A 27,803-nucleotide genomic window follows, 5' to 3' on the forward strand; every position below is an offset into this window, starting at 1 on the left:
AGGTGAGAACCTTACTTGCARTTCATCTACTTTCTTATTTTTCTAGACATGAAAAGTTACAGAATAGCATTAAAATAATTCTACTTCAACAAGATGACAAGTGTTGCCAGTGAGAGAGAATAAAATAGAGTACACTCAGGGAGCTGTATTCTAGTCTAAAGCAAATATTCAGAGAYTACTTTTGCACCAGCACTACAGTAAACATCTCAAAATTATACATAGTGGCTAGTCAAAGACAGATTTTAAAATTTAACCAGCAAGGGAAGAAATCCTCTTTATATGAAAAGCATGGAAATATTACTGTCATCTGAATATAGTGGAAWAACCATCAGATGCTGAAGCAATATGAAATTCCTGTATTTTCTGGAATTGAGCACCAATATAATCATCTGATACTAGAGATTATCAACACTCCACTCTGTACTAATCTACCCACTGGTAAAATGCTTTCAATCCATGTTTCTGGTTGTGTAGGGAAAAATAAATCCAGAATTCGTGTAATTCCAGTGTAAGGACAGAGCTTTTAAGAAGTTCCAAACATTTCTGAATATTAAAGTTATGATGATTGATTCATAATGCATTAAATAGTGCATTAGAGTTTATCATTTCATTCAACATAATGTCTTTACTCTCACTTCTGTCTCTAAAGCAGTTCATCACAACTAGTAGGGTAAATGTCTGAAAAGCACCAGTTTGACATTTCTTYCTGGAAAGCCTATACCAATTAAGTCCTGAATACAAGCTTCAGAAAGGTGTCCAGAGGTGAGGAGACAAGAGCGCTGAGAGAAAACTGTATTTCTTTTTATAGAAGAAAGCCCTTCCAATAGGTGAAGCAAATAAATAGAAATTTTCTACCCATTTCATAGTGATCCTATGGAATCTGCAGAATTACAGCAACAGCCATGGCAGGCAAATTGGTCATTCACAGGTGTACAGCAGCATCTGAGCGTACCTGGGCTCTGCCACTAAAAATTCTCCCTCTCTGTCCTCAGGAAGTAAAATTAGTTTAGAAAATCTTAATACTTTCCTCTGAAATGGATTAAAAGTCATCTTGTAGTGATCCAATAGCCACATCTGCTTTTGTATATATTCAGAATCCTTCAGGTGACTGTAATAGTGACTGTCTRTAGGCTCTTATGGCAGATACAGCAGTTTCTATTCTTGGGTGGGTGATCTATCCCAAATGAAAACATTCCCTATTTTATTTACTCATCGTCTTCTCTCCAATCTCCCACTTGGAGTAGTTCTCTTGATCGTTGACACTAATTTACTAAACAGCTACCAAAGACACTCTTCCAAACCCATTAAAGAATATATCATACCAGGAAATAGTAGTCCCTGTATTTTATGTGATTCAGCAGGCAGGACAAATAAAACTTAGTTTTATATCWCCGCTTGCATACTTTCAATATCTTGTAGGGCTTTATATGCAGCTCTCATAATCCTGAAAGCACATACATCCTRTAAAATATATTAAAAAGGATATATCTGAAAAGCAACCCCAGGGCATTTCAAAAAACTTACCGTATTAAACAAAGAACATTTTAGAGTGAAAGTGACCTCTCGGAGCAAGCTAGAGGAGCTGCTGTAATCTAGTATCTACTATGTACACTGAATTAGTTATCTAATTTCCTTTTCAATAGTTCTTTTGAAATGTCTTAATGCCTTCTTGTGCGATGATGTTCCACTGTTTGCCTGCTTTTTCCATTAAGATACCTCYGTATTATTTAATGTTTGTCTCCCTTTAGAGCAAGGCCTATACTTCCTAAATACTTTATATATTTGGTCAAAATTCAAGTACATTCCTTCCTCCCTATGTCATCCTTTCCCAAGAACTAGGACTGTACTGTATCCCAGACTCTTCAGTCAATTCTTTTAACTACAGGGTATATGTATTCCATTAAAATGTACTCATATCAGATCTTCTAAGTGTTTATCTTATTGCTATTTTGTAATTTCTTTAAGTTGTATTTTATGTCCCGGTCATAAAGCATCAAACTGTAAAAAAATTCAAGATGATCTTTCAAACCACAAACAAAGTCTAATTAATTTAATTCACAAAAAGCTCTGTTGTTATCAATATATACCTGCATTCCAGAATGATATATGCCTTTGTTCTATGTTTACTCTTCCAATTCTTTAAGATTTCAGTCCTGCAAAGATTACCTATAAACTTCTGTAAAGGCACATATATGAATAGCCATACTGAAGTCACACAAGCATTTAACTAAATGACCATGAATTGTTCCCACTGACCTCAAYGGCAAGTGGTATTTCAGACGTACTATGCTAAATTCTTTACAGGAATCAAGCCACTCAGTGAGCTAAGAACATTTTCATTTTAAATCATTATACCTTCAGCATTAAATCTCATTAAAAAGGTGATTTACATTAATATAAACAGACTCTTTCTGTATGTACAGACACTGTATATGATTTCTATTGTCTCCATTTTCTCARTTCTTGCAGTTTCTTGTTTGAAAATGCAACATTTCATTCTTTACCCCTTCTTATAGATAACTGAACAAATCTAAGAAATATTTGCCCTGAGACTAACTGGGAGGTCAAAAATTTACGACAGCTCTTTTAATCTGAGACTGCTCAGTCCTTGTGTTATATACGTATCATAGAAAACAGTGGAATTCTTAGAAATTTTTTACTGAAAAAAAGAAAATTCTCAATTTATAATTCTTCTCAAACCTTTGGTGTATCTTTTCCAGGATATTTATAGAGAACATATCTTTTTCCAACTTGAAAACAGAAACGAAAAAAAAAAGACACAAAACCCTAAAGGACAGTCATCCCCCTGGCCATCAGAGGCTATAAGGATATCTTCTGCAGGTATCTCATGCATGTGACCAGGTGAGAAAGAAAGGAAAAACAGAGAAAAGACACAGGATGAACAGCCACCAGAAACAGAGGCATTTAGTTAGGCTAGTRTAACAATCTAATGTCCAGGTCTACAGGAACTTTGCCAATGCTCCTAATCTTAAGATGCTCCATTCTTCTCAGTGGTAGATGTGATTTTCAAATGCTCTAAGAAAACACTAAATTAATTACTTACAACTATTTTATTTGGACATCAGCATACCATTCAACACCACATTTTTGAAATATCTGACAAAACTATCAAAGACATCAGAATCACTAGAAAGGTCTTAAAACCCCCTTTTTCTTGCTCCCTTGGGTCTTGCTAGTGTGTTTTGTCTTTAAAAAAATAAAGTTTCTTGTTGTTTGTTCCCTTTGTATGTTTTATTTTTACTGTAATAAACTCTAATATAGTGTGGGGCACAAATGGCACTGGGAAGAACTAAGCAGTCACTAATGATAGAAAATACCAAAAAAGAAATGGGTTTTGAGTAAAACTAAGGGAGAATAAATTGATCGTTAATCTTCAAATGATGACAGGGCTGATGCTTAGTGGCTTTGTAAAAAATATTAAAACTTAAGCTTAAAGCTGAAAATACAACAACACCAGGAGTTTCATGAAAAAATATACTCAAAATAACAGTTAATAAGGACTATCCATGCTTGTGCMTGCAAATATACTAGATGAGCACATTTTTTTTAAAAAAGATATACCTTTTGGTTCAAATTCAGAAATGATTTTGAGTAGATCTTGTCATACTAAGATAAGGCCTCTCCTAAATTCAAACATCCATCTAAGAACTTCTGTTCCACCAGAATATTTTGTTGTTGGCCTGTGTTATGATCTTGACCCAGTGATTACCCCAAACCCTCTTGCAATTCAAGCTATTTYTGCTGAACCAGTTTCAAAAGGCTATGAGTAAGGAGATGCATGAAACTGCCATCCCTTCTGATCTCCTGATCTCTCTTAAGGGAATACCACATCTTCTCAGGTAATTGAATACAGGAATGCATCTGAGTAATCTCAGATGGAAGGCAACTAGAATCCTTTCATCTGCTTCTCTACGTTCTAAATCTTCTTGCTTTTTTCTCTTTTCATTTAAAGTGTTAACTAGTATTTGTTTATAATTAGCTATGAATGTGCTTTCCAGTAACTTTCAAGTGAAGCCAGGATTTTTCTTTTTTTTGACAGATACAATGCCTTTACAATGAGTCATTACAGCTATGTTGCCACAGTTTTGAGAATTTCTATTTACACTGAACAAAGATTCAAGAACATTTGGATGGCTTATTATCTGGTATATGCATCCTAAGAAAGTTTTGCAGTGAAAGAAAGCAGGATTTCTTCTGGGAATCCCAGCAGGATTCCCATATCCTTCTAGATTTCCTATGACAAAYTCACAGAAGGTTATGGGCAGACAGAATATCTATTTCCTCTCCTCCATTTTCTAATACTTTCATGCATACATGAAACATAACATTTAAATACTTCATTTAGGCCCCAGTTTCTTCAAAATAACTGATGATGAAGTATCTAATATGCTGGACATTCTTCTAAATATGTTGTTTAGTTTTTGCAACAGCTATAAGATAAACACATGCACATTTCTATTTATTCCAATCAATGGCACTTCACAGTGATTTTACACTCTCACACAACAGGAAAAACTCAAATTATACGGTATCACCACAGATTATGAGTAAGATCCATGGAACCACAGCTTAAACTTTGAATGACTATGTAATTACTGAAACAAAAACTACAAGGCTATTTTATCAAGAACAGATTATATAAAAGTAGCCTCCCCAAAGAAATGATTACTTTAATTAAAGATCAAAATCCAGCAAAAGTCCTACCTATCCCTCATAATCCTTCTCACAACCCTTCTGAGTTTTTTTGGTTTTAAGCAAGAGGTGTCAGAGAAGTGGCCACAGGGATAACTGGCTTATGGCAGCCAAGCATTCACAGCAGTGTCGCTTTTCGACCCTTTGATGTTGGCTCTTCCTATCATTGTGAAGCAGTATTTACCAAGCATTTGATTGCTCATCCACTAACAGGGAACGTGAGCTGGGTTTAGATTGTCATGAGACAGGTGAGTTTTACTCTGTTGATGGTGTGTTGTTATAATAGTAATTCTGCTCAGTACAAGATGAACTGCAGGTTCAGACATTTGGTTTATGTGCTTGGTTGAGCAGCCACTGGAGCAAGGCTACCATTTGTGGTATTTGCTATTTGAGCGTCCTCTTTTAATTCATCGGTCTGGTAAAGGACAGGTTACGTCAGCCTTTGAAAGATAACATCTACTGTCATACGATTAGGATGGTGAAAGGGGGACCCAAGACTTCTGAAAAGATGTCACACTAGTCATGTTCATTTAGGAACTACTCACTGTAATATTGTTTTACGGCACATTTGAAGCACTGAAGTATGTCGTATTTCACATGCATCTCCGAGTACCTCCTCTAAACCTACCTCATCTTCCCTGCCACTGATTCAAAAATCCAGCAGACCTGTCTCAGTCAGGTCAGGACTAGGTAGTAAACAGACTATTAGTTACCAAGTCCAGGCCTTAAATGTATGTTATCATGTACAGTGATACTATAAGATTTTTCAGGCCTGATTTAAAAGGAAGACTGTCCAGCTGTAAGCCTGCATCCTGCAGCACTGGAGAACATGCCAAGCCATTCCGACTAGTGTCAATGCAGAGGCTAAGTAGCCTTGTTTAAGCTTTACTGTCTGTTTTTTCCTCCTCCATCCCAAGAACTAAATTGTAAAAATCACAGTTATTTGAAAGGTGTCACTGTCACCAGAGAAAGGGTGTAAAATATTTATTAATTTTTTTTTCCTAAGTATTCACAAGATTTTCATCAACTTCTAGGAATGCCTGAATTTGCTGCATTCTTTCAGACTTTCTGAGTGTAGATGATCTGTATTAGTTTCCTGTTAGGGTGAYACTCATGGTATTGTCCTTTTCCCTGTTAAAGCCAACATACCTTTCTCCAGTACCGCACTTATGCTGTCCACAATGGACCACCTATAAGCATGTCTGTGGATGTGCATAAAAATGCTTAAATAAGGTCTTGTGCCAAAGGAACAGATAGCTGCCATTCCCAGCCTAAAGGTTTGGCCGTTTATATCTTGGCCTTGTCTTTTAGGCAGGTGAGGCTAATTCACTGAAGCCTGTTTAGCATTGCAAATACAAAACAATGTGAGTTAGGACTATTATATAATAATGCACACCAGTGGAGGTGCTGACAACGGAGGTAAGGACAGGTTTATACAACACTGACATTAAACTATTTATTAGCATTAACATGTCAGTGTGAGATTAAAAAAAACACTTTCAGCACTCAAAGAACAAGTTTAAAAAGCTATTTCAATAATCCAATGACGAGAATACTAACATAGAAATGTAAACATTCAGGGAATTAATTTGTTTTAGTTTAAATTCCTCCATCTTTTGTTCTAGTGTTTGTATGTTGCTCCTTCTTCATAGTTCTGCAACAATCTCTCTTATATTGAAAAACTTTGATGTTTTTAATCCTATTAATAAATATATTTTGCTAATAAAAATATTTAAAGTGAATGCCTTCAAATAACTACCCATATTCATACCTTTTAATGGTCTGGGTACTTTTCTGTTTAAGGAAAAGAAATATTTCTCAGTATACATTCCTAATAATATTTTTGGTCAGAATTATTAAAAAAAATTAAGTAATGCTATGCTCTCCATTATTATTAATTGAATGATAAAAGCTACATTTAAAGAAAGTGGAATCTGCAAAATCAATCATTCTAGACTTAGACAATGCCAAAATTAAGATCACCCTAGCAACGTTCATTTGGCAATCATCTGCACTGCTTCTTCTGGAGCCAGGAACTGAACCCAGCCATCTGAGATTCAGCCTGATATTAGTCTTATTCACAATCCATCATCTGTTGATGCACAGCCTTTTGCTGCTTGACCTAAAAGAGCAAGTCATGGCCAACTATCTGGTTGCAACTACAGAGATAAATACAACACACTTTGTGATTTATACATCCATTTACAAAAGGCTTGGAAACTGGATTCCTGAATGCTGTTCCTGGCAAAAGAGGGAGGCCGTTACGGACAGTCCACCCCAGAGGACAATTTTAGCATCTTTATTTTGCAGAACTGCGAGGATGTGGCTAGAACTTAGGTCTGGAGAGTAGTCTGTATTACTGGATCCAGTCAAATGAAGCCTATTGCAGGCATTCACTAACAGGAGCAGAATTACAGAATTTCCTAAAACAAATCTAGAAGGGAAGCTAAATTTGAACGATGACCTTGCTCACTAACTCAATAATGTATCAGAATTATTCCAAATGATTTTTTTTTGAAAAACTAAACATCTGAGATTTCAGATGTTTAATTCTTCTAGAAGCAGTCCATTCTAGGGCTTAAATAATGCTAACTGGATCCCAAGGCAGCTTTTCACTGCAATGTTAACTACGGCTAAACCTGGAATGACTCATTTGTGGGTCATCCACATGCATTCTTCTGAGAGCTGGCTATGCTACCTAGCAGGGACAAAGGTAAAGGACTAAACTGCTAATGAAACTCCTCTGTAATCTGCACACTGATTGGTATCCTCCAGTACTTCCCCACTTGTGGTTGTCCCCCACCTGTCTGTCCTGAGGCGGCAGGCACATTGTCCCACAGCTCCATGGAAAAGAAGCAATAGTCTCAGATTTCTGAGCCAGTGGATACAATCTCAGATTTTTTGTGTCCCTATCCCACTCGCAACAAAAATCTTAAGAGACAGAATTCTCAAATAGTGTTTTCCACTATAATCTATCTTATTCAGACCTCTATGGAATAACTTGGTAACAGAAAACTTCACTGAAGGCATACACTATATTGAGCACATGCAAATACTACTTTTCAGATGCTGGAAATTTGGCCTGAAAAACTTTTCATTGGAATAAGATCATTTATCTATTAAGTATCAGGCTTATGTTTCATATCACTCAAATATTGGAAGCCTTCAAGGAAATGGTTAGGAATATGTAACAAACAAAACAACATGCTTATAAAAACTCTTGCACACTTTGACAATTTTTTCCACAAACTCCTTTTGGAAGTAGCTTAATCTAAAACAACAACAAAATCTGCTGCAGCTATGGAGAACTTCTGCACAAATGATTAACATTTGAATAAAGGTAAAAAAACCCCATGTGTTATATATGTTTTTACAGATGGTTTGCAGCATGTGGTCCCAAAAAAGAGGATGACAGAAAACAAGGGAGAACAGAGAGGGTTGCCATGGAGGTCTTGAGGCACACAAGTCCTCACCAACACGTAGACTACAGCATGCTTGCAAATACCCTCTAAATCTGATACAGAGAGGATACGACAGATAGTTTGATCTTCTGTTAAGTAGAGTGATCAATTTAAAAGTGACACTGAAGTCCATCAGAGAAGGGACTGGGACCCTTTCACTACCTAGTTTAGTTTGATGAATATACTCACGATTTAGCCTACTCACCAGCAAGGCAAGAGCTGGATCACCTCAATCACATATCCCACTAGCACTTTCATTTAAAACATTATGACCCTGAACACATTCCTTGCTTCTTCCCCTTCATCCTTTTACTGGAATGATCTTTAAAAGTAAGCTAAGAGAACTCTAATATATGGCCTTTTTTTTTTTTTTTTTGTGTGTGTGTCTGATAAACTAATAAATGTGCTAACATTAAAAAAAGAAGAGATTTTTATTAATAGTAACAATCAGCTAGACTGGTAACAATAACTTAATTCAAAGTTACATAACTGTGCCAGACAGTAACTATTCTTACAAAGCAGTGCCTTTCTAACTTCTTGCCAGGGATATTTAATTTGATGTCCAGATTTCTTGCCTACAGGAAAACCATTTTCCATTTTAGCTGCTAGCAACAAGTACAAGTGAATATGTTGTAAATAACTAGCTACTTTGAACTTTTGAGTCCCATTATGCACACAAGTTATCTACCCTGAAAAAGCATCATATAAACATGCCAAATTATTCAACCCTATGAAAAATGCTTTTCATCTGAATTATAAGTTAAAACTTTGTCTGACTTTAGAGAAACTGGAACTCAGAAAGATAAAAACTTAAAGCTTGATTTTTCTTTGCTCAGAGCATATGTTATATAAACACAAATCCCCCAAAGGTGCCAAGAATTGTCCTTCTGTTTTTCTAAATGATCATGTGTGCAGTCTAGCTGAAAAGACTCATCGATTATGTCTACATAAACAACAAAAGCCCTTAGAAAAAATATCTAGATCAAAAGCCTGTCAAACACTGAACAGGAAAGAGAAATCCTGCTTTAAACATGGCCTCTTTCAAGTCCGAATTCAATCCCATGAAGTAAAAACAAAGGATTTCATAATGAAAGGTATTTAAAATTACTTTATTTTTGGAACTTAACCAGGGATTTTTTTTCCCTATATGTTAATCTTTTTCTTTCTTATATTGCGACAAATTCTGAAAAATAGTCCTTGTAGTTTTAAATAAAAATAGAAATTGTTTATTCACAATACATTTATACTCACAGTTCTCAATTCCAATTATTTCTATTAAAATATGACAACAATAACTTATTGACGTGACGGGTTTCTTCTTTTGTCAGTGACCTGGCAATGTCCACTATTAGCATGGGAACATAGCATAGTTCTTCAGATGGGATGAATGTGCATATCTTTTTTCTTACTTTCCCAAAATATAGACGCATAAGCAAGGAAGGAAATCATACATCCTTGCAAAAATAGAACAGATTACTATTGCTTATCCTCTGTAAATACCTTCTGGAATTCATAGTCAAAAACTGTAAACAGGCTAAAATACAGAGTCAGATACTTCTAAGACTGTTACAACTTTCTAGAAGAGAAAGAAATCTAAAAGATATACATAATATATAACAGATAATATAATCCCTATATTTGATTTATTTCTCTCTTAAGGTTATTGCGCAAATGTGGCATGATTTACAGTACACCATTAGCAACCTATGTCAGATAAGTGATTTGACTGTCCTCTATTTACATGCATCAATAATACAAACCTAATGTAAAATACTAGCTACACATTTGACAATGCCACTAACATAAAATTTATATATCACATACATTACAGGACACAGCATCCTGTTTGCCAGCCTTTGGGAACTGACTTTTGTCTTAGAAGACTTGATTCACAATTGATGGTTCAAAGCAGTGCTTTTGCAATAATCACATATACAACTTGGTAACTGAATTTATTAACTGAAATCAAGAGTCCCATAGTATGGATCAGKGTATATCAGAATATATATATATTCCATTTTTAAATTGTTTAGATAGATGCACATCTTGAATATTCTATCAAGAAAAGATAAACGTGTATCTGACTGACCTCTCAAACCACGGACAGTCAGTCAATAATGATTTCTATAAACAATTGCCAATTAACAGAGGTCTAGGCTAATGAATTACTGAGAGCTATGTTGAATAAGCAGTGAAAACTGTTTTTCCACATAACTTATCTGATCAGGAGATAACAGATCTGCCTTCCATTACAAAATGCAATATCAAAGTAGACTGAGTGGCAACAGGGCCAGGAAAGTTAAAAAGAAATGGGTCTGTACTCACTAGGCCATCGTCACCTTTGTACACTGAACTCTAAATTCTATGTTAAAAAYGAATTGGTCAATACAGAATATACTCAGAGCAATACTTCAAAAGAGGCTCTGATATACCTCTATTCAGCCATTAAAGTTATCCATTCCTCCCACAGTCTTGTAAAAGAGTCTAGCAAAGCATTGCAAGCATATTCACTGTTAACAGGCTTTCCTTCTAGCACTCAAAATGCCAGTTCATCATGGATACTTCTAATGCATTTTCTCTTTCAGCATTCTCCACTAACGACATCCAAGTATTTCATATGGATTTACCTTATATCTGGAAAAGCTTTAACTACTTTTGTTACACATATACCATGTTTTTGGCACATACAAAAGAATTATCATTTTGGGAAGAAGTTAATGAAACAGATTCAGCTTCAATAATTTCTCAAAGAACAAAGGTTGTAAAATTGTTTTCTACTGGAATGTTGAACTTATCAGAAGATCACATACTCAAGCCAATAGTATTTGTCTTTGCTGTCATACAGAAGAGAATGAGTCACCTACAGTACAACAGAGTCATCTTGCAAATCTTTTAGAACTGTGTGGCATCTGATTAAACTAATCCACATCTTTCTATGATGCCAAAATAAACAGTCCCCTTCTCCAAACGTATAAACATTGTTCCTATAACTTTCCTTTGAAATGTCATGAAAAGGTTAAATGACGATTCATTATTTACCTTGACTAATGAATTGCTCCATGCTGTCTTTGAAAGGCTGGAGGTGCTCTTCTAGTGATAGCTGATAAACCTTTGCTGCTTCTGTCTCACAAACTGAAATTGAAGTAATAGATTAGTTTAGGATGACACATTATGGTATACCTATACATACTTTATTAACAGATGCTCTTGAATTAGAGCATCTCCAGTGACATGACTAGAATAAGGGCTTCAAACACATTATTTCAAGTATAAACACTGTAATAATGTATTTTAAAGCTGTTATGCTCCTAGTCAAATGTTTGTGATCAAAATATAAAGAGAAAAAGGCCTGTGTAACTTTTAGGTTAAATGAGCAGTAGTGGAAATGAACAAAAGAATCTAACTGTTTTAAAGGAGAAATACAATTTTAAGAGCATGAAATCTATATGAAGAAAATTATAAACTCAGATCCCAGGCCATGCTGATACACCTGGACCAGGTGAGGATACCTGAGTCAAAACAAAGTACAGGTGCAAAATCTGCACTGAATAGTAGGAAGGACCTTAATTTAGTGAGTAAAACATAGATGAGGGCTTGACACCTGCTAAAATCACAGATACGGTAAAGTGTCTTGCATTGTTCAAGGGTAATTGCGCAAAATGTTTAAAGCACAAGAACATAATAGTACAGTTATCATAGCCCGAGCTCTATGACAGACCTAGGACAGACCTGTTCTTACTGTACTGGAGTCTAGGGCAAAGAAACCAGAGCCTGAAGCAGCCCTGACACAGACTAGTCACCGATGATTTGATATGGTCATGCTCCCACCACCTACCTCAACTAACTCAGTTTGGGGCAACAGAAGACATGACACTACTTTGGARGAGTTCTAAGCTCTGATCTGCATTACAGTGGAAATCTCTTCAGGTGGTGATAAACTCCCATCATCTTTCAACACAAATGAATCCTACTTCTATTGGAAATTTTGAGGTAGAATCAAGTGCACACATACAAAAAAGCATTATCCTCATTTACTCTACAGGATTTGTTTCAGGTAAACGTGATTATTTCTGTGTATTTAAATACAGAAGAATAGTCAGACATACAAAAAACTGAAGAAGTACTATCATAATGATCTGCTTTAAATATATCTCCTTTAAATATAAAGGATGTCTACTATGGCATCAACCCAAATATCTACAGATGAGATTTGTAGTCTGTTTTTGAGAACCAGAAATAATAGGTAGATATATCACTTAAATGTATCAGTTACACACAGAAATGTAATTCTGTATAATTTGAAATAACTTCAGAAAAATAAAAATCAGAAACCAGTCATCATCTCATTCATGCTTAACCAAGTGCAAACTTTCACAATCTATAAATAATACCCATATCTAGTTTTCTGGTAAAAAGTTAATGATATGTCCAAAAGAACATGGTGGTAGARCAACTAAAGTGCCACAGATCCAGAGGTTCACTGCTTGTGACAACTGCTGGCTAGCCAACCCATTGCAGATGGGTACCTAGTCATTCAAGGTAGAAAGCCAAAGGTAAACAGACATGATGGCAGTCAAAACACTCTCTTCTGTATCAGCTGTATAAATCAATTAGTCTCAACTGTACTGCTCCTTTAGTATCCTAGGTCTGGGGCAGATCCTTGCAGGATACAGCTTTGGATCTCAGAGGCACTGTTTAATCATTGTTTCTGACAGGAGCAACTCAAAAGTAATTAGAGCAACTAATTTTTAAAATGCATATAGATGGAAAGGGAAACTGACTCAAATCAAGTATTCAGTTAATCCACATAAATGGAGTTATGCCAGGATGACAATAATAGTTTCCATCTCATTTTTATTTAGCTTAGAATAAAATTAAAAAAGGAAAAATGTAACATGAATAGATATTTTATTTAAGCCAGTAACCTATGAAACACTATTAAAAAAAATCACACAGATATGCATTATCACATGGACAAGCTTGTAAAATATTCAGTCATATGCTAAGTCAATTATGAAAATGGAATTACTGATCCATGTGAAGTGTTGAGGAAAACTCTTCCTTCATTTGATAAATTTTGGTCAAATATATCCTGCAAAAGCACCAATGATTTAGAGGTTTTTCTGTACTGATGTTTTTGCTACATCTGTGCATAAAAAAAAAATGAATGAAGTAAGTGTGCAAACATTTCTAGCAAAATCATTTTTAAAATTCTATTTAAAATGTTTTTATAACAATATAAAAACAACTGCATCCCAAAAGTTTCCAAAGTATCTTGAAGATTCTTAAACTAATACTAGTCACCACGTCTGAAACAGGTAGGAGACCCAAACAGCTATGCATTTTCACATGGCATACAATAGATGAACAAATACAGAAGCTATGTACCATTCCACAAAAGAAAAAATGATGGTGACATATCGTAGTAAAGAATTTCTACTATACTATTTTCCTATGCAAAAGTAGGTGACAGAGCTGAAAGATGCTATACAACCTGCCATAACATTCCATTTTATATCACTCAAATTCCATATCTATTTCAAGATGTATTACACATTCTTCACAGAAGTAAAACATTTTAGTCTCTTCCAGTTAATATCTGCAACTCAGAATGAACTCCTGATATCTCAGCTAATTTGAGAGAAGTATAGATCTCATGAGGATATACACCCACCAAGGATCTTAGCCTGTACTCATGCCAATAGCTTGCAGCAGTTCCTTTTCAAAGCCCATGAAGAAATGCAGACGTACAAACTTTTATACTCATTTCACTATGGAAAAGAACAACACAGGTAGTATTGTCATAATTAAATGACTAATCCTTCTTTCTTCACCCATTCAGATACTGGAAGCTCTTTTGTGGTTTTTGTGTGGATGTGAGTGAAGAGGAAAAGGAGCCCAGTTAATGATATATTTGTTTCTCTAGATCTTATTCTCCCTCCCACCCACCCACCCATGAAAAGACTAAAATCACTGATGCTGAGAAGAATAAGAGTTCATAAGAATTCACACTCATCTCAAGCGCTTGTTAAAGCACTTCTACAGTTGATGAAAACAAGCAAACTCATACATACATTTTCAGGATAGTCTTTTCACTCTTGACACCTAAGTTTTTAGCTTAGGCTAGAAACAAAGAATATCAACCCTTTGCAGTACTTGGACAGGTGCAAATTAAACAGAGCCAAGTAGTATTGAGCAGCAACAGAAGTGAATAGGATGCTCATGGTGTATTTTGTTCCTATGTAGTTACCAATCTATCAAGAAAAAAAAATTAACTAACTAAACTAGCTAAGCTACCTAACCCCCCCAAACTTAACCAGTTTATAAGAATTACATTAAAGCCCATGTCTGCCTGCCCCATAACCCAGTTATTCTTAAAAAAATATCAGTACACTCATTGACATATAAGGCAGAGAACTACAGTGATTATTTTCCTTATAATGTATATTTATGCAAAGCATTTAATCTCCCAGGGTGCTGGGAGTAGCCTTGTGTTTTCAATGAGAATCAGAATAGTTATTGTTCACCTACTGTATCACGGTATGTGGTTCAAACTCAATTGATCTGAATGAAACGTCAGGCAAATGGTCTTACTGTTGACAAACTTAATTCACCATATTCCTGGACCGTAAATTTTGCATAATTCTTTTAAAAGATGAAAGCACAGAAGAATCCCCTTTTTCTTGCTTTATAGACAGTAAGATATCATATGTAAMATCTAACTTCTTAAAAAAAAGAGAGAGCGCGAGCGAAAGAGCGAAATGCTGTTATTATTACCATACTGCTATCAGTGTTATAGTCTGCCAGTTTTGAAAAAGCTGATACTTAAAAGCAAACTAGTTCCTTGGATGCTTTTTTATTAAAGAATTAACAGGCTTGTAAGCTTTTCCTAAATTTCCCAGTTCTACAGAGCACTGAGTTAATCATGGACTCTCTGCCCAACCTGTTGGATATGGCACTTACTAGTCATGTTTTGTTATTCTTCACTGTGTCTAAAAACTGTTTGGATGAGATATTGTTATTCTTCACTGTAACTGGAGAAGGCCAAGTGCTATTCACATGAAAGGGACACAAAGCACTAGATAATTACCAGTATTTCTGCCCAAGTGGAAAAAAATGAATAAATATGTCTTAAATGTGTATTTAATAACTATTAAGCAGTGTAGAAGTGAAGCATTCTAAAAAAGTATATGAGAATGCCAAAATAATCTTCTATACTTGATTATTTTTTCTCATTTCTATATTCAAACTCATTTCTCTACATATAACTGCCCAGCTAAACATCCCAGATATCAAGACTAGGTTTGGCAAAGGAGCTCTGCTGTGAGGAGTTTTCAAAAGTTTTTTCTGAAACAAAGGCTTATGTCTTTTCTGACTTCCATCAAGACTTCCTCTGCTATCACCCATGTTCTCACAGGTTCTGTTGTTCTCACAAGAAACAGAAAAACTTAGCCACTAAGTAACCTATGTAGGCAGCTCAGCTTCTTTTAAGCTGATTTTAAATTTTCATATAGTGAAGAAACTGAAAGGTGTTCAAGACTCCACAGGTGACAGTCATATGGGCGCTTAAAAAGGCCAAACATTGTTTAGAAGCTTATCTCATAGCCTGGCATTGTCCAAACAGGAATCAAGAAGAGACAACTTCTGCACAATGCCTTGCAGGGTGAATGTCTCAGGTCCCTGTAAGTCTCCACTGCCCAGTCCACGTGCACTGACTTATATTCTTCAAAGGCTTCAAGTCCCAAGGAGTGCTTGGGGGAAAGGTACTCCTCCCTGCACAGACCCTCTATATCATTAACAACATACGAGCACTACTGCAACAATGGAAAAGATCATCAGTCCATCTAATTTCCTCTTGTCTCTAACATCATGGGCTCTAGAGGACAGTATGTGATGCTCCTGAGAAACAACACCAACGCATTCTTGTGAGGGAAGCTTCCAAGCCTTGAGTAATCCAAACTTGTAGCTTTTGACCATACATACACAAATCTTTCAAATGCTCCTGATATGGAAATCAACGTGAAAATCTTTATTCAAAACAAATGACCTAATAGCTCAAAAATAGTTTCACTTCTTCATTTTTTCCATGTTAAAATACAATTTATCAACATTTTTCGAACCACAGTGTTCATTTTCTCACTCCTTATTTTTTTATTTTAGGTTAATACACTAAAACTGTACAACATTTCAAAGCAGCTAACATTGACCGAGAGCCATCGAGACAGAAAAGGAACACAATAAAAGAGTCAAGAAACATTCCATGCACTGGAATTGAGGGACTTTGGTAAATATGCACCCAACTTTCATGGTCAAAACTAGTTGCTTTTTTTTTTTTTTTTTTTTNAAAAAAAAAAAAGGAGAATAAATCGTTTTCAAGATGCAAAATTCTTTTTTAATAAAGTTTTTTTCACCTGTTCTATTGGATACTAATTTTTGGCCCTTAGAAGCACAGGCCAAATCTCTGCTAAACCTAAGAGATGCCGTTCTGGAAGAAAATGATGTGAGCAGATGATCAGTTGTTCCTTAGGCTTAATGTAATTGTCTTTGGTCAGAATAACAATGGGCAATACGATTTTTGTTTCAACACCCCCAAAACAAACAAGCTTCACATCACATCCAAAAGAAACAGTAAGAAAGCAAWATAGAACTTTGAATTATCCTAGGACAGGTAACTAACTGAAGACCATTATGTTGCTTTGCTTAACCACATGCAAAACCATGTATTTATCTACAAAAGTTCTACAGATTTTGGGAGGATTTTCAAGACTATTTAAGCTACTTAAGGGTACGAGTTGCATTGACAAGTTAACAGACTATTTGTTTTCAAATCTCTAAAGAAATTATGAAATTATATCCCTAATTTTCAGGTGTTCTGAGCGCTTGGGCTCCTATAGGAGACGCGCCTGTGTTCAACTTGCCTGGAAAGCAGGCAGAGTATAATCACTGTTTTCAAAATTTCCTCAGTGCTTTCGGTATTGCTTACAGCTACAACCTGTAACTTTAAAAGAAAGCTTAGACTTTACCAAGATGGAACACCACTGGCYTCAAAAGACAAACTCTGATGAACTCAGCCACAAATAGAGAAAGAGCTCTTAATTTTCTTTTATTTATTTTTTTGGAATTGTAAAGACTTACACTAAGAACTGCTGAGTCTTCAAGGCCTTCCATAGACAGCTCCTTGTTTGGAGTTTTAAGGACAGTAAAATATGACTCACAGATTGACTGAAAGCCTGGCTTTAGTTTACATCTGGTTTAGGTTTAGGAGCCTGCATGCAGCATAGCTGCAGCAATTAACCCTTTCAGTGACAGCTGAACAAACAGCTAGAACTTGCGGAAGTACAGCGGATGAGCAGGCAAATCGATTTAAAYTTCTGATATGTAAAGTTGCCTGAAATTAATACTGCTCCTTGAAGGTTCTGCGTCTGATCAAGAAGTACCACTGAAATGTTGCCAAAGTCCTACCCTCATAACTGTGATGAAAACAGAGTAGCTTCCAAACATGAAGAAACATAGGGATCTAGAAGGGTGAGGATGATAATCAAACAGTGTGTGGAGTACGTTTTGGATTTTAGGCTGAAAATGTAAATATTGCCTATGAATGAACAAATAATAGATGTAACCTGCTTTTGCAAAGTAATCTATAGTCTGTAGACACAAGAATAGCACATGTGGAGGTGGTGGTGGGGAGAAATATCCCCACAAACTACAGTTAGACTATACTTTTAGTGTTGGTACCTCTGCCTAGCTTTCAGTGGTAGCYTTTACTTAGGCAAGAAGAATGTTTTTGTCAGAATCTAAATAGTTAATAGTTACTCAAGTGAGTAAGAAAAGGAAAGGGACCACCCTACTATCCCTTCTCTATCTACTATACCTAGTCTCATATTGACATGACCCCAAATTCAACTTTAAAAAGACTTTACTGCACAACACTGTGCTTCCAGTGCTCTGATTTAAACAGCAGGTATTTAATCTGAGAGCACATACTAGCTCTACAACCGGCAGATCCAGGCTGAAGAGATAATTTTAGATGATGGTAAGAAGCACAGAAAGACTCAGGAAAATAGAGGTATTCTTCCAAGTTGTTGTGAGTTTTTTTGTCCCTTGGAACATATTTTTCAAAATACAAAGCATTTTGCACATGCTTACCATTTTAAGAATGTTTTCTATCATGCCTATTCCAAATCAGAGAGATCCCTGGGCCAGACAGCCTAGCCTCCTATCAACACAGACTTTACAATGAGTTGTAAACACTCACAGTGAAAAAAAATAACAACAAAGTAACTTTTAAATTATCATAATTATTTCTTATAATTAGTTAGGAAACAAAAACAAAATGTGACAACATTATGATATACAAACAAGTACTGACTTATTCTTGATCAGTCTGCACTATCTGGTGTCACTCATCTTTTCAAAATTCTACCAGATTCATTTTCTGCCTAACATTGTTTCGAATTCCACTTCAGCTGAACTTCAGTGAAAGACTTGCCATAAATGACAAAAGATGAATTAGACTTTAATCTTATTTGCAAGAATAAACTTACTATTCTAAAGCTAAAATGTTAATGCATAGCCAAAGAACAATTCTAAACAGTTTAACTTGCTTAAACAAGAGTGCTTCACAAACACCACAACTCTCATTGCCATTTTACTGGCCTACTTTTTCCCCAAACTAAATACCTGTCCTGAAGAATGTAATAGGCTGCAAATCCAGTATTTTCCTAAACCACAACTGTACCTCCAGTGATTGTCAGAGCACTAAGAGGATTAAAACATTAATTGAMTCAAAACATGTTTTCATGTTACAGTGTAAAGAGTCTACTGAATGCTGTTGCACAGGTTTGACAGATAAATGCAACAAATGCCTCTTTTTTCCTACTTGTGAAAATCTTTGACCAAAGCAAGTGCTTTATAGAACAGTGAAAATCCTATTTTAGTTTCAAAATTATAGAAATGAAATAATCTTTTTAAGTCTAGAACCATATATTGATAATAAATATACAACACAGGACCTAATCACTGAGCCATGCATCACTCCTGTGACCCTGGATGTCCAGTTTTCTTTACATGGTGAGTTGATTTAAGTCATGTGGCAAGTGCTAAGGTTTCTTCTGTGGAATGACATAAGGACAGAAGTCATCACTTGGCATGATTGCATCAAGGAAGGTTGCTGACAGCCAGGAGAGATCAAAAGCAGATCAAGTTGCTTAACAAACTATATGTCACTGAAGTCAAAAAGGCTAAAGTGAGAATCCTGGAGAGCTGTGAAATCTGGGGGCAACAGATGGAGCCAAACTCACTTGGTTTGGTAATAAAAAGCTTTATCTATTCTTTGGTCTTCTATTTCTTTAAACATCTAGTATATAAACTTCATCCACAGGGTGTTAAAACAAAAACAAAACTGAATAATCTGCAAGTTTGGTTAGTGTAGCATCCATAATAATCTTAGATGAGATGTGTTTTCTTCAATTAAAAAAAATCATAAATCATAATTCTGCCTGATTCATCTTGGAACAGGCATACATCATCTCTTATGAAATTAAGCTTTTCATATGAAATCTTGGAAGAGACTATTTTCTGCTATTTACAAATATAAGGCACACAGTTCATAAAACTTAAAAATAGGCAAAAACCTCTACTCAAAGGAAAAAAGTGTAAAAGTTTTAATACCACACATTTTTTCTTTTTAAGCAAATCAACATAACTACTCCTTTAACACAAACATGAGTCTAAGCTTAGAGGTATAAAACACTATCATAATTATTTTATAGAGTCATAAAGATTATTTACATCTGTGTGTCTCTGTATATGCTACTGACATATTTAGATGGAAAAACACAGATTGCTAGAATGAATTGTTATGGTTACAAAATTTTTTTTTTTTTAATAATAATAACAACCTTTACCCATTTGTTTGTTTGTTCTTGTTGTTTTTTAAGCTTTCTCATAATTTTATAAAAGGATCCTTTTTGGTTGATGTTTACCTTTGAACAAACTGATCATGGAAATTAAAATATCTTCAGAAGCTTTTGTTCCTGGCAAAGCAAACATTTTTTTGCTTTCCCCATTTTTATTAAATATGATCTCACTGCGCATGATTTTCAGTGTATCTGAAGCCAACATGAACAGATCATCTTAAACTAAATGACTTCTTGTAAGAAAGTTAGATGCAATTCTAAATTTTTTATTGATAATTCAAAGTAAAAAAACAACCAATCAACTGAAACAAAAGGGTGAAATCATCTTATGAAATCTTCCACTAAATCACTGATGAAAATATGGCCAAAGTTACACTCTACAGCCACAAAAATGCATCTGAGTGTACAACTCTAGTTCATTCACAGGCATCTATTTCTAGGCCTCAAAATTGGGAATGATTAGTATTTCCCGGGAATATTCAACAGTCATTTACTCTCACAGACTTCAAAAGGAGAGAGGATCATATTTAGATTTCTGTCAGAATTTGCTCAGCAGCTTGCACCTTCCTTCTTGCTTAGTTATTTAATGAGAGAATTGCTCTAATAAGTCATAAATTCCAGAAGCAAATTAAAAAAATCTAGTAATGTTCTTAAACTAAATGCAGAGATAAACCACCTTTGAAGTTNAAAGACCAACATTCAAATTGCTTAACTTGTCTCACTGAAAGCATTAAGTTTTCACTGCTAAGACAATCAGGCTATTGGAATAGCCTAAATTTTGCAACCATAAATTATTATTATTTTTTAATCATAAATTTTGAATTTAAAACGACATTTTCCTTTGGAATGAAGTGTCAACATAAAGAATTTATACCATCCAGGGTTGATAAGGCAGGATTGCAGACTAGTTTTAGAAGAACTACTACATACCCAGGACTGGATATCAAAGGGGGACAATGCCAACCCCAGACAGGTTAGGGCTAAAGGAATGGAGAAAAATGTCATGGCATCTCCAATTATTGTCCACTTTCGCTAACTAGAGAACAGAGTGATAACCACTGATATTTCGGCCTGAGGGCTGGAATTGGAGCACAGAAAGAATTCGACTGCAGTCTCATGGCTGAGCAAAGTATGTAATTTCTATTTTTGCAGAACCCCTGGTTTGGTCACTGCAGAGTCTAAATTTATTCAATAGAAGATTTATACCTGTGCACAAATTTCAACCGTAATCTAAAAATATTTCAGCTTTTGTGCACAAAGACATTTTTGGTGAATTTATGGGGCACAATTTCTTCCTCTATGGAAATTCTTAAACATGAGCCTGAATTAAAGTATTTTTCTCAATCAAATCTAAGCCCCTTTCTCTTCTGTTTTCAAGGTTAGAGATCAGCCCTGCAATAATCCAAAAGCTGCAAGAACTACAGTAGAAAATAAAACCCCATGGCTGAGCTGTGGGATATTTTTCCCCCTAAATTGCTCAGGGCAGCAAATAGATGCTGCTTCTGCTTACTCCTCAGTGACCTTGATATAACTTCAAATATTAAGTGTTTAATAAAACATTCAAACAGAAGACTTGATAGAGCAAGAAGGGAGGGTCAGATGTAATTTGGTTACCATATCATGTTTTGTTTTGAGAGCTTTCTACTCTAGGTTGCACAGGACTGATTTACCAAATCGTTCCCTAGTCTCTAGATGTTTGGCTTCCAAAGCCAGCAACASAACAGAAATAGAAAAATCATTTCATTGTTTGATTTGAATCCTTCTCTGCACGACCTAGTATAATGCTARATACCCGGCCAGTTTGGCAGAGAGCTGCAAGAGTAAATATTAATAAAGGTAGTGAGGAACTTTTTCAGCTCTTGCACAAACTGCACCTTTACTTTACTTAAACTTAGTGCTTAGTTTCCAACGTTATATGTGATACATGTTCTTTAATTAAGTCTAAGGAATTTATATTATTTTTAAAATGTTCAAAGAAATACCATTTCACAAGCATGAGAAATATGACTTTGCATATTATACTTTAGCAAAGTTAGGTTATTTCAATTGTCTTTAACCATATGCCATATATATATTAATTTTTCTTACCCTTTAAATAGTATTTGGACTTAATTATCAATCTTTTTTTGTCATGAAGTGACCCAAGACTTCACCATTCTAATTATGGTGAAAGATTTGTTGAATTCAGTTTGCAGGGAAAAAAAAAAAAAAAAAAAAAGAGGCTTTTGTTCTGGTTTTGGTTTTGATATGAAAGGTCTTGTCTAACAATGCCCTCTCAGATTATCAACACAAAATAGAGAAGTCTTGCTAAAATGATCATGAATAATCAAGTCAGAGAAACAAAATCCTGACTGAGGAATCCAAATAGAGACAACTATTTTTATACTATCATCTAATTTCTCAAAATGATACAAAAAATTGAAAACAGATGCATGTTGGTAATATATAGCTAGTATGTAATCTAGATAGGGTACCTCGCAAATCTTTCTTCATTTTGCGAAGATCTTTTTGAAAATCTTCAAACTTCATTTGAGAAGCCTGGAAGAGATCTTGTGGCTCTGGAAGAGGAAAGATGCATTGCTCTTTTCCAGCATCCTGACAAAAACATAAATAAGCATTTAAGTAGTGTGCCTTACATTTTTATATACTAAAGTAAATAATTAAAAGCACAGAGTATTTGTGTACAACATTTGTACGCATTTCCTCATCTTGACAGCAGAGGAACAAATTTAATACATTGATCATTTTGAGTTTAAAAGAACAAAATTAAATTCTCACTCACCTCATCAAAATTACGCAAATAGTATGAGACAATGTAAGATAGAAGACTCCTGCTGTTGTCCTGCATAGCAGAAAATAAAGTTTGCTGCATTATTGAAACCAATTAGTCACATCTTTCTATAAGAATAAAAAAAAAAAATTCATAAAGGATAATTCAAGTATAATTTTGACACATGCAATATTTACACTCGAACACTAAGAAGTTTTTCTGAGTTGGTGTCTTCAGTAGAAAAAAAAACCCTAAAATATCATTTAATCATCAAACACACTAAGAGAAATATATATTATTATAAATGTGACAGTCGCTTCTGATTTTTGAAATTTGATTCTGATCTCAATCTTTGTATTTCAAAATTTCTCCAGGAAACACAAAAAGAGAGAAGTAATTTTGGGGTTGATCTATGCAACTTGTTTAGCAAATTTCAAATCTGTTTCTCATTCATCCTATAACTAAAGTGAAYTTAAACAAATAAAGTTATTCTTATAAACAGGAAAGAAAAGAGCCTTATTTCATCACTGTTGAAATTTTTTTCCTCCTGTTTTACTTCTGCAGTGAGACTTCAGAAGAAAATATTTGATTTGAAGAGGATTTTATACAGAAGTATGTTTTCAGATGGAAAACGATTTTATATGAACTTTTCTGACTGATCATTGGCAAATAAACTGAGGAAGAATTTTGGAATTGTAGGGTTAATAGGCATAACATTTCCAAGAAACTACATCTTAAAGACCTGAGTCACTAACCCAAATTTACTGTTCATAAACGTTCTGCTGAGCCAAGTTCTAAACCTGGTGACGTATCTAGAGTCAACCATGAGGTTCAGCTGAAGTAAGCTGCACTAAACACATCGTACTACGTCTTCATTCACAACATCACTCCCTTGGCTTACCAAAGAAACAAGCACGCCAGCATGAAGTTCCTCCACCACTTTAAAAGCGAACAGCTGACAAGGTCTCTCATCTCAGGGTAAACAACAATCTCCTCATGTTACCTAACCCAGCAGCTACAGCATGAGTATTTATTGAGTGAGCAAGCAGGGTTGCAGACTTTTCCTTTTCTGCCACTTTCAGAACAGATCTTGATAATGACTCACTACATGGATGTAGGGGCCAATTCAAATTCCTAAGATTATAGCAATAATCTTTCTCATACCACTGTCCTCATTTAGATAAGTCTTTTCATCATAGCCATAGAAACACAAAGATTATTGTTTTCCTGTAAACAAAACCAGAGATTTGAACACAACTTCAATCTGAATAACCAAAGCCAAAAAAGTGTCAGTAACATACATTTCAGTTTAGCACTGTGCGAGAAGAGACTACTTATCATCCTCTTCACCCAGATGAATATACCAGAGAAATCTACAGTCAACAACTACTTGCTGTGATTATTCTTTACCCAGTCAGTTCCATGGTCTAATGTGAAATGCATACTATGTGATCACGATATATATATATAAACAATAAATTTTGGCTCATCCAAACACTATTCAGTCATTTTGGGGAGTGACTATTTTTCCCTCTCTCAAATATTTTATATCAGTATTGAATCAAGCTGTTAACTTTTCTTTTATAACCATCTCCCCTTTGGAAATAAACCCTTTAAATATAAAGACCATAGCATTGCCTCTGAAAAAAGAAAAAGTTAGAACTACGTAGTATACTGAATGTCAAATACATATCAGATTAAGACGACAGTTTAACACATTTTTGTTTTTATAGCAAAGAAAAGAGATGGTTCATTTTCATATTTCAGGTCAAATACATCCAACTCTAGAAGTGTGTTCACTACACACACAGTGTGTGTGTCTACAGTTATATACAGTAATAAAATTTTCCCTCTATTATGCCTTTATAATAATTAAGTTTTACACCATTTCTTCAAGGGAAACCAAGTAATTTTCTGAAAGAATTCAACATTCCAAGCTTTACAGCAACTCTAAAATCAACTTACGCTGCTCTTGACATCTTTCAGTTTTGGCAAGATATCTAGTCCAAACCCATCTGCCTGTCCTCGCGTCCTGTTTCCACCATTCATATAATTTCCAAAGGCAAGAACCAAACCGAGGACCTGCATAACTCCTGACCCATTTTTCAGTGTCTACAAAACAGGAAGAGAAGCACTTTGTTCAAGCTTTCAATAATATTTACTATCAACAACATTACTGACAATGTTTATGAAGCAGATCAGGTGACACTGTGTGTAGAAAAATTTTTTATATTGAGTTAAAAATAGGAAAATATCAAATCTCTAATGCAACACACAGAGCTATAGTAATGTCTATTCATTTGTCATGAGTGGAAGACATTATCCCCCAAACATGTATTTAGCAAAAATAATAGAAAAGTGCAAATTTCAAATCACACAAAATTACATGGTATTGGGAGAGGTAAAGAAGAAAATAGTTGTTCCCTAACTGATTCTGATCTTATGAATGATATATTTAATTTAGGAACAGATTCTGCAATACATTCCTCAGAAACCCATAAGGACCAATTAAAACACTTAATCAATAAACATTAAATGGTAAAACAATTAAACAAAATACTTAAAACAGCTCTCAGTTGTGAAAACACTTAAGAAATCTACCTTTAAAAGCCACATACATTTTGTATGGGACCAATCGAACTACAGGAATCTGTATCAGCTAGAGACAGCATTAYTGTGTCTAACTCATTTTAGCTGTTGGAGATTAGTGAATCGAACACTTCCAAAATCCAAGCAAAGACAAAGTGAAATAAAATAGCGTTAGTTTGGAAAGCAGTCACATGGTCTATGAAGAAGATTTTACTTTGCCAAAAAGACAGTTTTCCCAGAGACAGATATACATTGACTGCAAAAACACAATGTTATAGTTTAGTACCAAAAGGCAATCTTAAATTTTGCTTTGATGTTGAAGTACAATCATAAAACATTCCATTCTGCAGGACTGCTATCCTTCAGATTTAATGAGTACTTAAAGTAAATAAAGAGAAACTTTTGAAATATGAGTACAGCTTAACAAGATTAAATATCAGAAATTTAGCTCTACCTTTATACAGAGCACAACCTACCTCACACAGTTTCTGTAACAATTCAAGTTTGCGACGAATAGAACAAATGCTTTCTGAAAATGTTGATTGGAACAGGATGCAAAATACGCGTTCGGAAAAGTTGGGAATTAGTGAGAGTTCATAGAGGAACCTGCAGAAGTATTTAAAGAAAATGATTTAGTTCACTATCAGTAGGTACAGTATTTTTTTCTCTCTCTTTATAACATCTCTAGCTAGTTTACTGTAGTATGGAAAGTTTTCTGAAGGGAGCAAAAGTGTTCACAAATATGTTCTTACTGTTCAGGCTTATCCAAAGACTTGGCATTTTCTTTTTCTTTAGATGTCTTGCTATGCTTTTCTATTTTTTCTAATTCATCTGACTGTGCTCTCTGGAATAAAGGAAACAAAAAAATTAAAAAGTGTTAATTCAAAACCTAGCAAAACATCACAGATAAAGGTGTCCTTGTAACAAATGAAATTTATAGATTTTTCTTTTTTCTTCAAGCATCTGTTTATGGAGTTCATGGAGTGATTTTAAGAATAAATACATCTGATGGGAAACAGAACATCCTCCAAATAATATTATTGACTATTAGTAATCTGCAAAAGGTTATTCATTGAACCATGCACCGAGAAAATAATCTTCATCTGTACTCCCTTTCTTTGGCTGTTTATAGTTCAGGATCAAAGAACTGCCTTCTTGAATCGTATTTCTCTTTCCAAATCTGTTGGGTTGTATTCAAATGCAATCTGATCTTTAAATATATATTTAAGTAACGCTCTTTTTTTTAACTAAATCAAAATGTTTTTGTATTGTTTACTTCAATTTAAATTTTATTTGGTATCTGGAAAAAGTAATTTGATTTTTAATGAAACTACCATGCACGCCATAACACATGAAGAACTACTGCACGCTACTTCTGTGGAGTAAAATGATTTTCACTTTTCTCTTAATAAGCTAAAACAATCATATGCAAGTTGCTTAGCTTTTTAGAGAAGCCTGTGGTACACCATGTGATCTTTTCTTCAATATTCCAACCAGGAAAAACAGAGCCTTGCTTCTTTCTGTGTTCCATGCTACAACGAAATTAATTTTTTTCAACTACAGTACTGGAAAATGGAATGGCATAGAAAGGAATGAAAATGGAATAGAGATTTCTCCTTCTCAGCCTTCTTTTGACATCCATGGTAGTTTTCAGAATCAATTCAAAACATGAATCTGTGCAACAGCACAAGAAAAATGTAACTATACCTACCTTTTGTCCTTTTAGAAAACACTACACATTTTTGAACTTGCTCCACCACAGAATTGGAAGAATATATTTTTCCACTGCTGTCTAACAACTTACATAATGCCAATGCAAAAGACAGACCGCATCTGCATTCTTTCTTGCATGCTTTTACAAGTCTAGCAGAAGAGGTAAGGAATTGTCCAAAATCATACCGCCCTRGCTCCATCAGCAATCAAACTGGAAAATCAGGTTTGGACAGTCCTTCTGAGGTTATTGAGAATGTGTTCTAATGTGAAAAGGGAGAAAATGTTGATGTGGCCATAAAGGTGAAGAGACTGAAAAATCACTTTGAGCAAAATTGCTTCAGAGTTTTCTGATTACTTCAAGTAGTCTGGAAATGACTGCAAGGCCATCTGTCATAAATACTACTCAACATAGTTAATAAGCGCTGTTGTGGGTGTACTTCAAGAGTCTCCATCTCTAAAATAGTCTTACCTTGTCTAAGAAATATTCTAACAAATAGAAAATATTGTAAAAATTACATTTATTATTTTTGAGCAATAAACCTTGCTCTTGACAGCAAGATATGTCAATACTATCTGTATCAGAATCACAGAATGTCTGAAATTGGAATCTTCTCGTCCAACCCTCCAACTCAAGGCAGG

The 27,803-nt window shown here is 34.9% G+C and overlaps 1 protein-coding gene across 1 annotated transcript in view; it reads right to left on the reverse strand.

Moving 5' to 3' along the window:
• FMN2 (formin 2) overlaps positions 1-27,803 on the reverse strand; it is a 166,493-nt gene that overhangs the window by 37,095 nt on the left and 101,595 nt on the right. The window contains exons 11-16 of the mRNA XM_085298284.1: positions 26,204-26,295; positions 25,928-26,057; positions 24,828-24,974; positions 22,875-22,934; positions 22,567-22,687; positions 11,214-11,306 (exon numbers count right to left, since the gene is read on the reverse strand). Of these exons, the coding sequence (XP_085154410.1) occupies positions 11,214-11,306; positions 22,567-22,687; positions 22,875-22,934; positions 24,828-24,974; positions 25,928-26,057; positions 26,204-26,295 (643 nt within the window). The remainder of the gene's footprint in view (positions 1-11,213; positions 11,307-22,566; positions 22,688-22,874; positions 22,935-24,827; positions 24,975-25,927; positions 26,058-26,203; positions 26,296-27,803) is intronic.

The sequence above is a fragment of the Rhea americana genome, unplaced genomic scaffold (assembly GCF_003343005.1).
Source record: "Rhea americana isolate MKP2758 unplaced genomic scaffold, rheAme1 scaffold_137, whole genome shotgun sequence".
Classification (NCBI taxonomy): Eukaryota; Metazoa; Chordata; class Aves; order Rheiformes; family Rheidae; genus Rhea; species Rhea americana.